The sequence below is a fragment of the Pogonomyrmex barbatus genome, unplaced genomic scaffold (assembly GCF_055798465.1).
Source record: "Pogonomyrmex barbatus isolate J1 unplaced genomic scaffold, ASM5579846v1 scaffold2, whole genome shotgun sequence".
NCBI classification, from domain to species: domain Eukaryota; kingdom Metazoa; phylum Arthropoda; class Insecta; order Hymenoptera; family Formicidae; genus Pogonomyrmex; species Pogonomyrmex barbatus.
Window position 1 is genome coordinate 8,127,973 of NW_028297116.1, and position 13,507 is coordinate 8,141,479.

General features: G+C 47.9%; 1 protein-coding gene and 1 long non-coding RNA gene across 5 annotated transcripts in view; one reads left to right on the forward strand and one right to left on the reverse strand.

Annotated features, from left to right (window-relative positions):
- Positions 1-13,507, reverse strand: part of LOC148936620 (uncharacterized) — a 164,555-nt gene that overhangs the window by 37,641 nt on the left and 113,407 nt on the right. The window lies entirely within an intron of this gene.
- The window catches only part of LOC105427653 (netrin receptor UNC5C), a 31,654-nt gene that overhangs the window by 6,718 nt on the left and 11,429 nt on the right, over positions 1-13,507 (forward strand). For all 4 annotated transcript variants that reach the window (XM_089076151.1, XM_089076150.1, XM_011639500.3 and 1 more), the window contains one exon: positions 4,147-4,385. In XM_089076151.1, the coding sequence (XP_088932277.1) occupies positions 4,304-4,385 (82 nt within the window). In that variant the 5' untranslated portion in view covers positions 4,147-4,303. The remainder of the gene's footprint in view (positions 1-4,146; positions 4,386-13,507) is intronic.

Genomic DNA, 13,507 nt, shown 5'->3' on the forward strand with positions numbered 1-13,507 from the left:
CATCTCGTTCTCATCGTGCCTCCTTTTCTCCCCGACGATGAAATAACGATATGTCTACATGCGAAGGAAAAAAAAAATCGTGCGGGCCGATACGATTGATCAGATAAAAATAAAAAATAAAAAAAACCGCGATCTATCCTTGATCCCCTGATTGAGGAGGATCCAGATCGTGAGCAGATAGGGCGCGTGACCGATCGAATTCGTGTGAACCTGACTAGACGCATCTGCCCGTTGGCTAAATAACAGCCGACGAGAGAAGGAGGACCGGTATCTTGGAGAAATCTACGTCGCCAACGAGCGAACGTCGTGGAGGGAAGACGACGTATGTAAGCGTGAGGTAGAGAGAGAGAGAGAGAGAGAGAGAGAGAGAGAGAGAGAGAGAGAGAGAGAGAGAGAGAGAGAGAGAGAGAGAGAGAGAGAGAGAGAGAGAGAGAGAGAGAGAGAGAGAGAGAGAGAGAGAGAGAGCGGGGAAGAGGCAGCGCGCGGTGAAGGAAAAGAAAGGCGATATCCTCAACGTGCGGTCTATAAAGACGCTGCGAACCCACATCCCCGCGGTCGCTGCGCCGCGGGGGAGGTTGACATGTTTATTTCGCTCCGTAATCTTCTCGGATTACGTTACCGAGAAGCGAGGAGGAGGAAAAGAGAGGGATAGTCAGAGAGAGATAGGGAAAGAAGAACGAAAAATGGGGGGGAAACGAACCGAACGAGAAATAGTCGGCCTCCGGGGCGCAGTTTCTGGATGATACCTGCGGGACTCGATGCGTGCTCTAAAGAGATCCCTTGCGGTTGTCGGTATATCCTTGAGGAATGTTTACGCGATTTACGCGGATTAGTTTCGCACGTTCGTAATATATACGATGCTCCGAAGTGTTAAATTACATCGCGCATACGTTACGTGTCCTGCGGAATTTGGGACAAAACAAATGGAAGCGATAGAGGAAGAGCGGTATCTCTCTCTAAACGCTAATCCGTTTATTATCCATTACAATGTAAAGGAGAAACCGAAACTCGCGTAGAACGTGTCCTAATACGTTCATTAAATTACCGGTTATTAAGACGTTGGAATTTATGTCCAGCGGACGTTCCTAATCCGGTGAGATTATCCCCGTTTATCACCAGCGAATATTGGACTACCGGAGCGCCTGACTCTTCTAAATGAAATTTATAACTATGTCTACATCGACCCATCTCTCTTTCCCAGCACGTAACATCGTTCACCTTCATCAAAAACTTTTCAAAGGTGCGCCCAGTGCTGTATGCACAATTTCTGACTCTTCTGAATCGAGAAAAATGAGGCGTCAAGAACCGGTAGTTGAATCCTTTTGGCTAGGTCCAGTCTGAGAGTCGCTCTACCTGTTGTTATACGATACTCGAGATGCATCGTGCAGGCTCAAAACCGCTCTCGCATTGTGCTCGCTTTCTACTTGTTACGAAAAAAAAAAGAGTATCATCTTTGCTCCCTTTAGTCGCGAACGCCGACAAGGCGCCCATATTGTGCCGCAAGATGCTACGGTTTACCTGAATAAATACAACGAAAAGAAGGAAGGGAACACTAGTAGGCTTTTCTGGTCGATTTTTTCCGACCAAATGGAGGTCCAGGACAAGCGGATTCGTGTCAACTGCAGTGTGAAATGCCATGTGGCCGCCACGCATGACGCAACGCCGTTCGCCGTCGAGTGTTTTAAACCTTTGAATGGATAATACAAAACGCGTTTATAAATTGAGTCCTCATCCCGGAGGATTAGGATGAGCCCGAGATGGGAAATTTTGTGCAAGGGTGCTGTAATACGCGTGGCCGTAATGCGCGTGTTGCATGGATCTTGGTCGGATTATTCCACGTCATGAATCTTCGAGAGTATTTTCGACCTGTATACACCCGTCTACATAGTTCGCACCATGTTGTGCAGTGGTTTCATTGATTTTCGAGAAATTATTCTGTTGATGGTAAACACCGATGAGCCGACGTTCAAGCATGAAAAAGTTATATTGAAATAATGTATGGAGATTGCGTGCTACATATGTATATCATAAATAATACAATAACCTTATCAACTTAATTATTTTATAAAATATGGCTGTGAGTGACAATTAAATTTCGTTATCGTGATTATTTCCGGAATTATTTCAAAGCTTGTGAGCACGGAACTTAAAGACGACTTGATATATTTTTTTTCCTCGCAGCGTAAATTTCATCATCATTCTACCTTATTGCATTGCGTTCGCTCACGAGAAAGCTGCTGTACAACAGCAGTTACAGTTGTAATCGAACATCTAGCGAAAGACCTTGACGAATGACATTGATAAACGATCCCTTAGTCGCGTTTCAACTAGTCGACTCGGCGGGATCGTGTAACAACTTGCTACTAACAAGCTTTGCATATACGCACGCTAAGCGTGTTCGCGATCATACGTTTCTGCGCGAATTTTGTTGCATGATATGCACACATCGCGTGAATTTTAAGCATCTCGCTGGGAGTTTAAAACATCGATCGATAAGCGAGAGTAACTCTCGCGTAACACTTAGAGTGTAATGCCCCACGTACACACAGCATATTTATTATTTAAATAGAAATATAAATTAATCTGCGCGATTAAATGTTGCTAAAATTTTTATCGTAATACAATGCAACGTTTCTCGGGTGATCAACGTTTAAAGGTAAATTCTGAATCTCGAATTGCGCAAATTCGTCACGGGCACAATTTTAAACGCATCGCAACGCTTCCTTCGAATTTCAAATCCAGTACACAGGTAATCCCGAGGAACCATATTTCCAGTAGACGAATCGTGCTTAATAATTAATTCCGACGGATTATCGATCGGAATTCACCCCCGAAGAAACAGCAGTTTCGCGTTCGAGGGAGCCATCGAACCACGGGGGAAAATTACGCCCTCTCCCTGTCTCGCTTTGGCTTTCCTTACGTTCCTTTCACGGTAGCAACGACTGAAAATGAAGGCGCCGCGAAGGAAATTTCGCGTGCGGGAAAGTGTCTGCCGCCGCTGGAATATTTAAATGGCAAGGGCTGCCAGCTACGTCGTAAGTGGCACTCTCGACTTTCCTAACCGTCTTTTACGCTTTCCGGTAGAAACACAACGCCGTGGCGGCGACCCGGCCGACGTTAAACCCGTTTCACCTCGATACTTCTTTGCGTTGTTGCGTGCGAGAAGGAATTTCCATTTTGTGTAAAGAGTAGCCTTCCGTACGGCGTATGTAGAAGCGAAATAAGCTGCGTTATCATGTTTCTCGAAATATCGCTAAACACAGCATATACATATTTCATTTACGTTCCTTAACAAAATACCAAGATTTATGGCGTGCATGATTATACCGCGCGTTGGTAGATGATTATCTTCCTCCAGCGTTAATTAAAACGGAACAATTATTGTACTAATTGTAGGATCCTTTGTAAAAATCAGCGCGCTAAGTCCTATAGCGAGTTGTTCCCTGCGACGGCGGCGCGTTGTCAAAGACAACGGTGACTGCCTTACATAAATTGAATGACGCCCTTTAGAGCTCGCGAAAGTGACGCCGCCAATCCATAATCGCACTTTGATGTATTGTGGCGATTATATCGTTGCATGCATTGACATCCGAATCAGCTCAACGGAATAGACTTATATATTTTTTATATTCTCTTGTAATAATTTCTTTTTGTATTAATCATATATTTCATGATTATATATTTTCTTTGTAACGTTATAACGTTATTTTCTTTGTAACATAATTTGTATGTTTAACGAAACAAGAGACAAACAATAATAGTAAACAGATTCTCCTTACTATTCTTGTTATTAAGAATTAAGATATTTGTTTTTAAGAAGGAGAAAAATATAGAGAGTTGACATACAGAATAACGAACGAGAGATTCGATCAACGGACACCGACGGGAACGGACATGTATTTAAAATAAGAATAAAAGACCTTCTGAGTAATCGGACTTTACGAATATTAATCCTTCCGGCTGTAACATTCCATCCTGCATATAACTCCAAAGTATCTATATAACGAGTTTGACATTGTAGTCATCCTGTGAATTCATTAGTTAGTCGTTCCCGGATTTTTGTAAGAAATAAATCCGCTGAATAAAGCTTTCTTAAATTTATTCTTACACAATATCAAATCACGTTGTTCTCTTTTTGTGTTACAGGTGCGGGCTCGACGAGTCAAGCCGACGAGTAGCCAGTGTCGTGTCGAGTGACGTCGAGTGACGGTATTTAAGTGTGGCTCCGACCGGTCGGTACCTCCTTTTACACCGCGTGCGAGAGATGAACGAATGACTGAACCGCGGTGATCCGTGATACGCGATGAGGCCGAAATCTTGCTCGCTGTTCCTGTTGTTCTGCGTGCTGCTGCCCGGAGTGGTTCGTCCCTTCACATCCGGCGAAGGTAAATAAAAACTTTGAGTCGAGAGTGAGGAAGCTCCGTCGTGCCGCTACGTCGTAAAGCTTCGGGCGGCGAGGCCGCTGCGTCGAGGAAGAGAAGATCTCGTAGAAGATCGTTAAGTTCGCCATTTAACTCGTGCCAAGCCTATAATGACCTCTCATCCCTCGTGGACTCGAAGTACCGCGCGCGGTCTGAGTACCCTCGCTCGAGGTACTCGCGCCGAACGCGCGGCGTCCGAGTACCACTTTACAAGTTCTTCTGCTGGCACCCGTTTGCAAGAGAGAAATTACTATTATGTTGTAAATTGCGTTGTGTCATTACGTCGTTGACGGTACGATCGCATTAATTTACCGGGAGGTTTTCACTTGGAAAGCTCTCAGACTCGTCAAGGTATTTCGCGCGTATTCCTCTCATTTCGCGGCTGATAGTTATGCGAAAAACGATAAACATCGAATGCGTTTCGTGAACCGTTCTTCTAATAAAATCCGCGTAACGGATAGCGCAACTTGCGACGAGACGGCGGCGAGCACGGCGAGCTACTTGAAAATATCATTCATCGACGCTCTGGTCCGCGATACTCGGAGCGAGACGTAATACACCGTGACTCGGACGTTTCGCTAACGATCGCGAGCGGGAAACCGAAACAGAGGCATGCCTTTTACGAGCTACGAGGCGTGGAAGGAAGATCGAGCTAGGAGGCTATACACGAGCGAGCGTTACGAATATGCAGGAATATCCTAGCCGCGAGAAAGAGACCGAAAGACTGCTAATTATACGGCGAAGCAGGCTGACTGATTAGTCGTCGGTATAACCGGCCGGTTACATTACACCAGCCCGTTTTCGATGATGGATTACGCTCCCCCGGAGCTACTTTTGAACGACCTCCTGGACTACCCGTGGAAATCCCCGTCCTCGTTGTTCTTTCTTCAATCTTCTCTTCCCTCGGAGGGACACCGCGGCTAACTAATTAACGCCCCCGACGTATCCTCGTCATCGTCGTTCGCGTTAACGACGGATTGTATCTACCGCGACGCGGACACAAGCCGTCTCTCCGTCCCTCCAACGTGCACGCGTTAACGTGAAAAAAGGGCATGCGACGATCAATCTCTGTTAACTCGGGACAACAAAAGTATCGCGCGCGACGTCGTCGTCCTAAAACAAACACGATCCAGTAATCCATCTTCCATATTCTTCCGTCGACACATCTTTTTCACGCATTGTCCAAATTCCGCCCCTGCAAAGTAATATCGCGACATCCGTTATCTTCGCGGGCGTTTTTGTTGGCTCGTGTGTCGTGTAACAGTTTTCCCGGTAATCGGACAGTCGCGAAAAACGGATGTGTATGATTTAACGCTAGGGCGAAACGAGGATACAATTATGACTTGTTAACCATTCTTCCTTTAAGATCTAACTGTGTAATCTTGGCGCACGCACATACACATATGCGTGGCTCCTATCCTTATTATCCCGCACGAACGCATGTTGCCCACGCGCGCACATCGACGGGAACAAACGGCGCCAGCTTGAAAACATTCGTTTTCCATTCCCCCAGGTACGTGCTGTACAATAGAAATCGCAACATAGCGCGCGTACACACATCATACGTATACACACACACACGCGCGCGCGCACACACACACACACACACACACACACACACACACACGTCATCTTCCTTTACTCATTTTTCTTTTGCGGCGCAACGGGTAGATAAATAATTCCCATTCTGGCGCGCATCCTCGTGATGGAAGCTACACAACAAGCGGCGTCTCGCCGGTATTCTTCGCACGGTCACCGATGCAAGAAATCATATCTCATGTGCGTCTCATGTACACGTGCTCGCCGCAAAGTGTGCTTTCCATTTCTCACGCATGTCTCTCGGATAAGTAACAATTATCTTGAACAAGCACGTCGCGTTTTCACGAGACAATATATAGCGGATATAGTAACGCGGTTAAAATCGCTACAACGTGTGCTTTGCGTGAAAGCTAACATATACAATTACTCGTCGCCAACCAAAGGTTTTATTGCCCGCTACGTCGGTTAAATAAGATATAACGAAGCGTTACGGTCTGGGATACCACGCATAATGACACAGGCGCGACCGCTGCACCTTTCATATGAAAAAAGCATATGAAAAAGATTGCGATCTATTCACCAAGTCATCGCGTGTAACTCGGAGATAATTGCCGCTCTCGTTATTATCATCGTTACGCGGGAAACAAGCCATAATGGCGATATACTTAGCCGCCTCGTCGGCCCGCTGATAAATAACAATTACGGCCTCTGACCTCGTAATAATTCCAGTGAGAGTTACACGCTCACGTGGCGCCTATCGCGTCCGCGTCAAATGCGATCGGTTCCTTTACCTCGGTTATGGTTCTACCTCGGCTAAGAATCATCGTCGGACGTCGGCGACGATGCGACGTCGTCGTCGTTGTCGGGCAGAAAGTGGCGGACAAACGGCGCCTATCTCCGTTCACTCGCAGGCCACGACCACTTCTCCTACGTGTAACTTGCCGGGCGAGAGAGCGACGTATTATATGCATGCACGCACACACGTGCGCCCATGTGAATAATTACCCCGACGATTTATCGCGACGTGATATCGCGTCATAATTTCGCTGTCTTGACTGGTCTGGCGCTGCCGCCGCGCGGCGAGAAAAATATTAGCCGCGTTAATAATTAACGGTGCGCCCGCCGCGGAGAGGTCCCGCTCCAGCGACTCCGCGTTCTCACGTTTTCGTCGGCCGCGCCGTGCGGTAGCGGCCGCACACAGCGACCGTAGCAGACCGCACCGGTTTTCACCGGCGTTCCGCGCGCAGCGCGGCGACGTATAATTTTTCAACCGCGCTCTCGCGTTATCTCTCGCGACTGACGCTGCCCCGAATTTCACGTCCATTCGTCGGGAAGGTATTCGGCACGCGGGATTTCTTTTTTACGACGCGTTTCACCAGACAGACACCATTACCTTCGCGCGCAAATCCTATCGCAAGCCCGGGTCCCCGTTCTCCGCATCTCCGCTCTCCATGCGCGAATATTAAATTTATGAAACCGATAGCGCCGCGCGTGCCCCCGGCCGAAAATTTATGTTCCGCGACGCGGGATTATGCGGAGAAATTGATCGTTAATTCGTGTGCGCGCCCGCTCGGAGTTGCTTCGTGATTTATACTGGAGCTTAATAAGTACGATGCGCGTAAGCATGAGGGGAATCTCGCGCAGCTGCGAGGAGAACTGCGAGAGTGTAGAATTGATTTTGTGATCGACGTTTTTATGACCCCCAATAAGGACTCACCTCGGCAGGTCTCGCCGTTGTAACGGATCGAGGTATCCTCGAAAAGAATTGTTTCGTTGCGCGCGCGCGCGCGCTCCGAAATAAGCTTCCTTAATCGCACGGTATAGTCAATTACGCGAACCGTGACGAATCCGTGTACCAGCAATAGCAACGGAGACGGCGTTTCTAATCATACCTCACGGGATAGATGATCACGCTATAAATCGCCGGGCGTTATATCATCGCTTTCACGATCAGATTCGTTATCCTCGATCACAGAGCGCGGCGCTTACACGTCGGGAGAGGATAATAGGAGGCCGCGCGCGGGCGCGCAAATGCATCGCGGAGGCTCGAAAGGATCCGCTACTCACGCCGGCCGGTGCAACCATCGCCCTCACCGCGTTTGATAAGTATCATAAGTAAATCGCGATTACCAATCGCGATTACCGTTCGCGATATAACCCGAGAGCCGGTCGCATGCGGTGGAAGCTGAGATCTGCTCTCGCGAAATTGTCACGGGCAAAAATGCAAAAGTTGCGCGCGCGCTCGCTCGATCGCGCAATTACCCGGTTGATTCCACCGCAGTCCGACCGTCTCGTCTTGACTCCAGACTCGGAAAGAGTGTTGTTTCTTGTGCGACGAGGCAGGGGAGGGAGAAGGAGAGAGAAAAAAAAGGTCCGAGCAACGATCGGGAATGAGAATGAGGACGCGGGGAGGGGGAGAGTTTCTTTAATATCTCTCGTAGTCTCTCATCGGTATACCCGGCCGACAAGGAGTCGCGCGTTCCTCTCTGTTGCGACGAAAGGTCAGGTCAGCTTTAATTATCGTAAATCAAACGAGCGCCCGCCGCACCAACCAGCCGAGGAGGCTCAGAATTGCACAAGCATAATTATTGTTGAAATCGAGGAGAATATCGACGAGCGGGAGAACCGAAAAGTACCCCGCGAATACGCGAGGGAACGGTGATCGTGAAATATCGGCCGATCGGATTATGTTCCTCGAAGTCATGATATTCTCGCATGATGAAATTCTGTTTTTTTATTTCTTACGATTATAGCACACGCGATTTTTTTATTAGCCTTAATTAATTATGAAATTATAAATGATGATTGTGCAAAGATCTGAAGTAAGAATTGAAGGGAAATATAAGAAACTTATCTTCATCTTAACTGAATATCGCAATTCCCGTCTGTATTAAAACGAAATGGTAAAATGTGAAAGTACACTTTTACGTTTAATAAGTTCGCGTGTTATTACAGTTGTAGTTTACACTGTACAAAAATGAAAAAAAAAACGTGATACGATATCTGATCCGGTTTATGAAACTCATCTTACCTCGGTCTTTTGTGCTTCATCGCGCTCGCTTTTATTTCGGACAAAACGGAACGGATCACTTCAATGCAATTTCGTTGCGGAATTGAAGATCGTTACGGAGCGCACACGTTCGATATATCGTAACTTTAGCGATGAGACTGATAATGTTACGCCAAGCGCAAATTTTCATTCAATTTTAATGGCCTGGAACCACAAAGGGATATATGTGAGAGAGTATCGAAGAAGCATATCGGCATGACGCATGCGATTCGACTTCTCGTTGTTATCAATACACCCTCCAAGAAGCCACCACGGGTGGTAACACGCGAACAGTATCTGATTCTGTTATTCGCTTAATTACGCGCCTTAACGTAGCGGTGCCGCAATCGAGTCGTGTAATACGCATCATCACCCTCCATTTTCCACTCTTTGCGCCACTCTCGCCCTCGCTGCTCATGCATTTTCGAGCTCTTTAATTCATTTAGCCGCCGTCGACGCACACATCGCCGTGCGTGCGTTGCGCTTCAGGCTATATTCGATTACTCTTTCACAAAAATTGTGATCCCCGGCCCTCCTGCGTTTCGTGAATTTTTTGCGAAAAATTTGAAAAAGAAATTCGAGCGAGCGAAATCGTGGGAAAATCAACTTGGAAGAGTGTCGAGCGAACGACATTGTCATGTGTGCCGACTTTAAATTTGCGAAACAGATTGCGAAGCTGTCCTACAAAATCCGCTGGATAACATGTGCCATTTTCGCACGCGTGCAAAATAATACGCTCCCGATAAGCGATCTCCCTCTAAGGGATTAAGATACACCGACCGAATATGGATCTCAGTTGGAATACATTAATCCGTTTCACACGGTGTCATCCCGTCGCCGATCTCGTCGTCGGAGAGCGGAATATCAGAATATCACGATCTCCATCGACTTCTCTTTTAGCTCTCGCTAGCGATCTCCATCTGCGTTGGACCGTGTCCCAGACGCGCACGCGGGCCCATGCGATACCGATCGATAAAGGAATCGTACCAACCCACTCATCGTCGTATCTCTCGTTAGTCGGAATGACGATTCAACAAAGTCCCGACGAGCGCGGAACTTGACTCACATTATTTAGGCCCGGAGGTCGTGATCTGTGAACGACCTGGAATACAATGGTAACCCGATCTGGCTAAGCGCCGTCGTCTATTGTGACGTGACGACATGGCACGTCCGCGACATCTTCAAACCGGAAACAGGCCCTGCGACGATAGGTCGTGGAAAGCGTTAATTCAATACGACTTTTCAGTCGTATTGTCGGCTCGCGCTTTCTCAAAAGCCATTCAAAATATTTGCCCAGCACCTGGATCGTATATCGTAACGCGCGACTTCGAGCTAATCCGATTTTAAAAACTGTCACCGGAGGGATCCCGTCTCTTCGCACCTTTCATGTCGCTCGGAAGGAGGGTGAGATATTTCGTTCGATAGGATTTTACCTATCGAGAAAGCTTTAAACGCGTTATTTTCGCGTGCCGATTCGAATTTCGCTGTTCTCTTATACGTATCATTCGCACACGCGAAAATCAGGAAACGGTACAAGCCGTTGGGTCAATGTTGTCGCGGCCACGAAATAACGACGGCGACGGCAGACGGTGGTGGCGAATGCTCGCAGTTCGCCGGCTAAAATAACAAGGCACGTGACGTGAGAAACAAGGAACCCCTTGTATCTTCCTTAATCCATCTCTCTTCGTTTCGTAGACGGCGCATCTTGTTGCGCTTGTCCATACACTCCGTGTATACCTTGGGCTCCTTTGCGAGCGTGGCGTCGATCGTGCAAGAACCTCTCGACCAGTGCTCTCTCGGTGCTGCTGTTGCAGGTACCTTTTGTTAATTAAGAGGCGTCATGTGTGGTCTCTCACCCTCCCCGGTGAGCGGACGTACCGTGAAACCCCGTACACGAATGCACAGTGGCTCGTGTCTCTGTCTCGTCCCGGCGCGATACGTGGTCAACCCGCATAGTAGCCACGTGGGGCTCGAGGATGCGAATGCACATCATGTTCGTGTGTACGTGTGTGTGTGTGTGTATGTGTACGTACGTAGCCGCCGTTGCCTGCCTGCGAGGCGTATCTAACGGAGACACGACTAACTAGCTCGTCCGCCGTGGCTAACGAGGAAGGAGGGAGGGAAGATGGGAAGGGGGGGATCTCATGCTGGCTGGCGCCGCGACCAGGTGATTCGACGACGATATGAGACCGGATACAACGTTTCCATCCGGGTCCTATCGCCCATTCGATCGCGCCCGAATTATTGGAAACCGATGACAATTCTCCGACCGACGGGCCGACACGACTGCCGCGCGTGTCGCGTGACGTCGCCCGATTAGACTCTTCTCGCCCCGACTTCTCGAGCGCGACATTTTTTTTTTTTTTCAATACCGCCGGTATTATTAATCAGTGGATCCAAGGTAAACGTGGCTTTCGGGCCGCGGAACCAATTCGAAATATGTATGTACACGCGACGGCGCGGCTCATAAGACGACGAGCCGTGTACGTACGTTATTCGGTTACGCGCGTGTAAAATGAATAATGATCGTGACGCTCTCCGCTCTCTCGCGATCATCGAATATTCATTGTGCCCAAGATTCTACGCGGTCGTTCGGAATAATTATCCAGAACCGATGGTGGGAGAACTTTTATCCGCCGCTGACTCGGCATTACAGTGTCGCGTGACTTGCCTCAATTAAGTCGTCCGCTTCGTGCTTGAATTCTCTCCCCGCGTTCTTGTTTTCGGTGTTTAAAGACTCTGGCCAGGTAGAGAGATTGCCGGGCAGCGCTTCGATATAGGAGAGATAACTGTGTCATTGAAAATTATTAAAAAACGTATGCGACACACTGCGTTGCATTCGATTCGCCGCTAAAAGAGACAGAGATCGAATCGGCGCATTCCTATCGATGATTCGATCTACTCGAATTATCGGGAACCAATAAAAATCCCATTTCAGCTCGTTCCACTTCCGCGTATCGCGTGACGTCGCTCGATTAAATCCACGTCTTGTTATCGCGTGCACTCTTTTCCTTTGTACGTATCCAATGTGCTGGAAAGGCCGCTATCGGTACGCGGGCTAGTCGCCGTACGGCGTACAAATAGATCATGACTACAAATTATACAGCGTCCGTCCGATTCGCAAGACGAGCGGCCGCTAAAACGCGCTCGAGGCACAATTGCAATTAGGAGAGAAAAACCCCGAGATAAAACCTAACCGGCAATTCCAATTGCCGGGGTCTGATAGTTATTTCACTCGTGTCAGTATTAAACGCCAACCTTTCGACTTTCATGCGACGTTACGCAATAAACAAGACGTATGACGGGCGATACGACAACTAACGTGATACCGCCGTTGCATTCGCGTATGCAATATCACGTTGTACAATAAAATCCCGGACGAATGCAACGGAGAGCTCTACGCATGTTCGAAATGGTTAACGAACTGGCCGCATGCGCCCAAACGGCTAACGAGAATTCGTATGGATGAATTCGCCATCAAGAGAAACCGGATAGAATGATTTCGATGGGTCCTATCGGCCATTCGATCTGCTCGAATTATCGGAAACCGATGAAAATCCTATTTTACTTGCGTCTCCGTACTCGTACGAATGCATCGCGCGTTACCGAATTTCGGCTCTGACTCCACCATACTCCGTCGCCGCCCCGCCGTTGCGTCCCATCCAACCCTTGGCGATTGTCAAACCCGATTGTAATATCACCACCGTTGTGTTTCTCTCTCCCCCCCCTCAAAGGCGGTGCCATATATTTTTTAACGCACTCATTTGATCTCGACGATATGTATTTCGAGCGATGGAATCAAACGATAGGACGAATGAAGCATTTATCGTTAAATTGTATCACTAGTCAAAACTATTGTTTATTTGCAAATATTCTTCTTATTGTATATTGTATTGTATATTATATCTCGTTACATCGAAACGTAAGACGATACTACATTGTAATACATCGCACACATTTATCTCGACAATTCGACAATTCCGATATGCGAGCGCATCTCGCACTCGGTTAACATTAACACCTCGCGTGATTTCTTCATTCGCGTATTTATGTCGCAGCGGCAATATCGGACGTTCGATATCGGGCTTCCCATTGACAAATCGAGTAGCGTATAAAAAATGGAATACAGACGGAGTTTATTACTGACGCGTTGCATTTTTTTAAACTTCTCCATACAGACTGCGAAAGAGGGAGGGCGAGACGACGGTGGGGGTGTGGAGTGGTGCGCGTTTATCGCGATAGAAATTGTGGCCCTCGGCCAAATGTCGCACGGGGATAAAGGTCTAACCACTCGTTGGCGGAAAATACATCGGACTTGTGCACCGGTGCGCCGCGTAAATCCGAAAATTCATTACTGCAGTGCGCACCGCGATTGTTCGTAGTCGGCGTTCGTAGTCGGCCTGCGCGAAGCGGCGTCGCATTAATGGCCGGGCGTCAGGATTTACAGGAGGGACACCATTGTTGACAGGCAAATATAAAATTTTCACGACTCCGATAG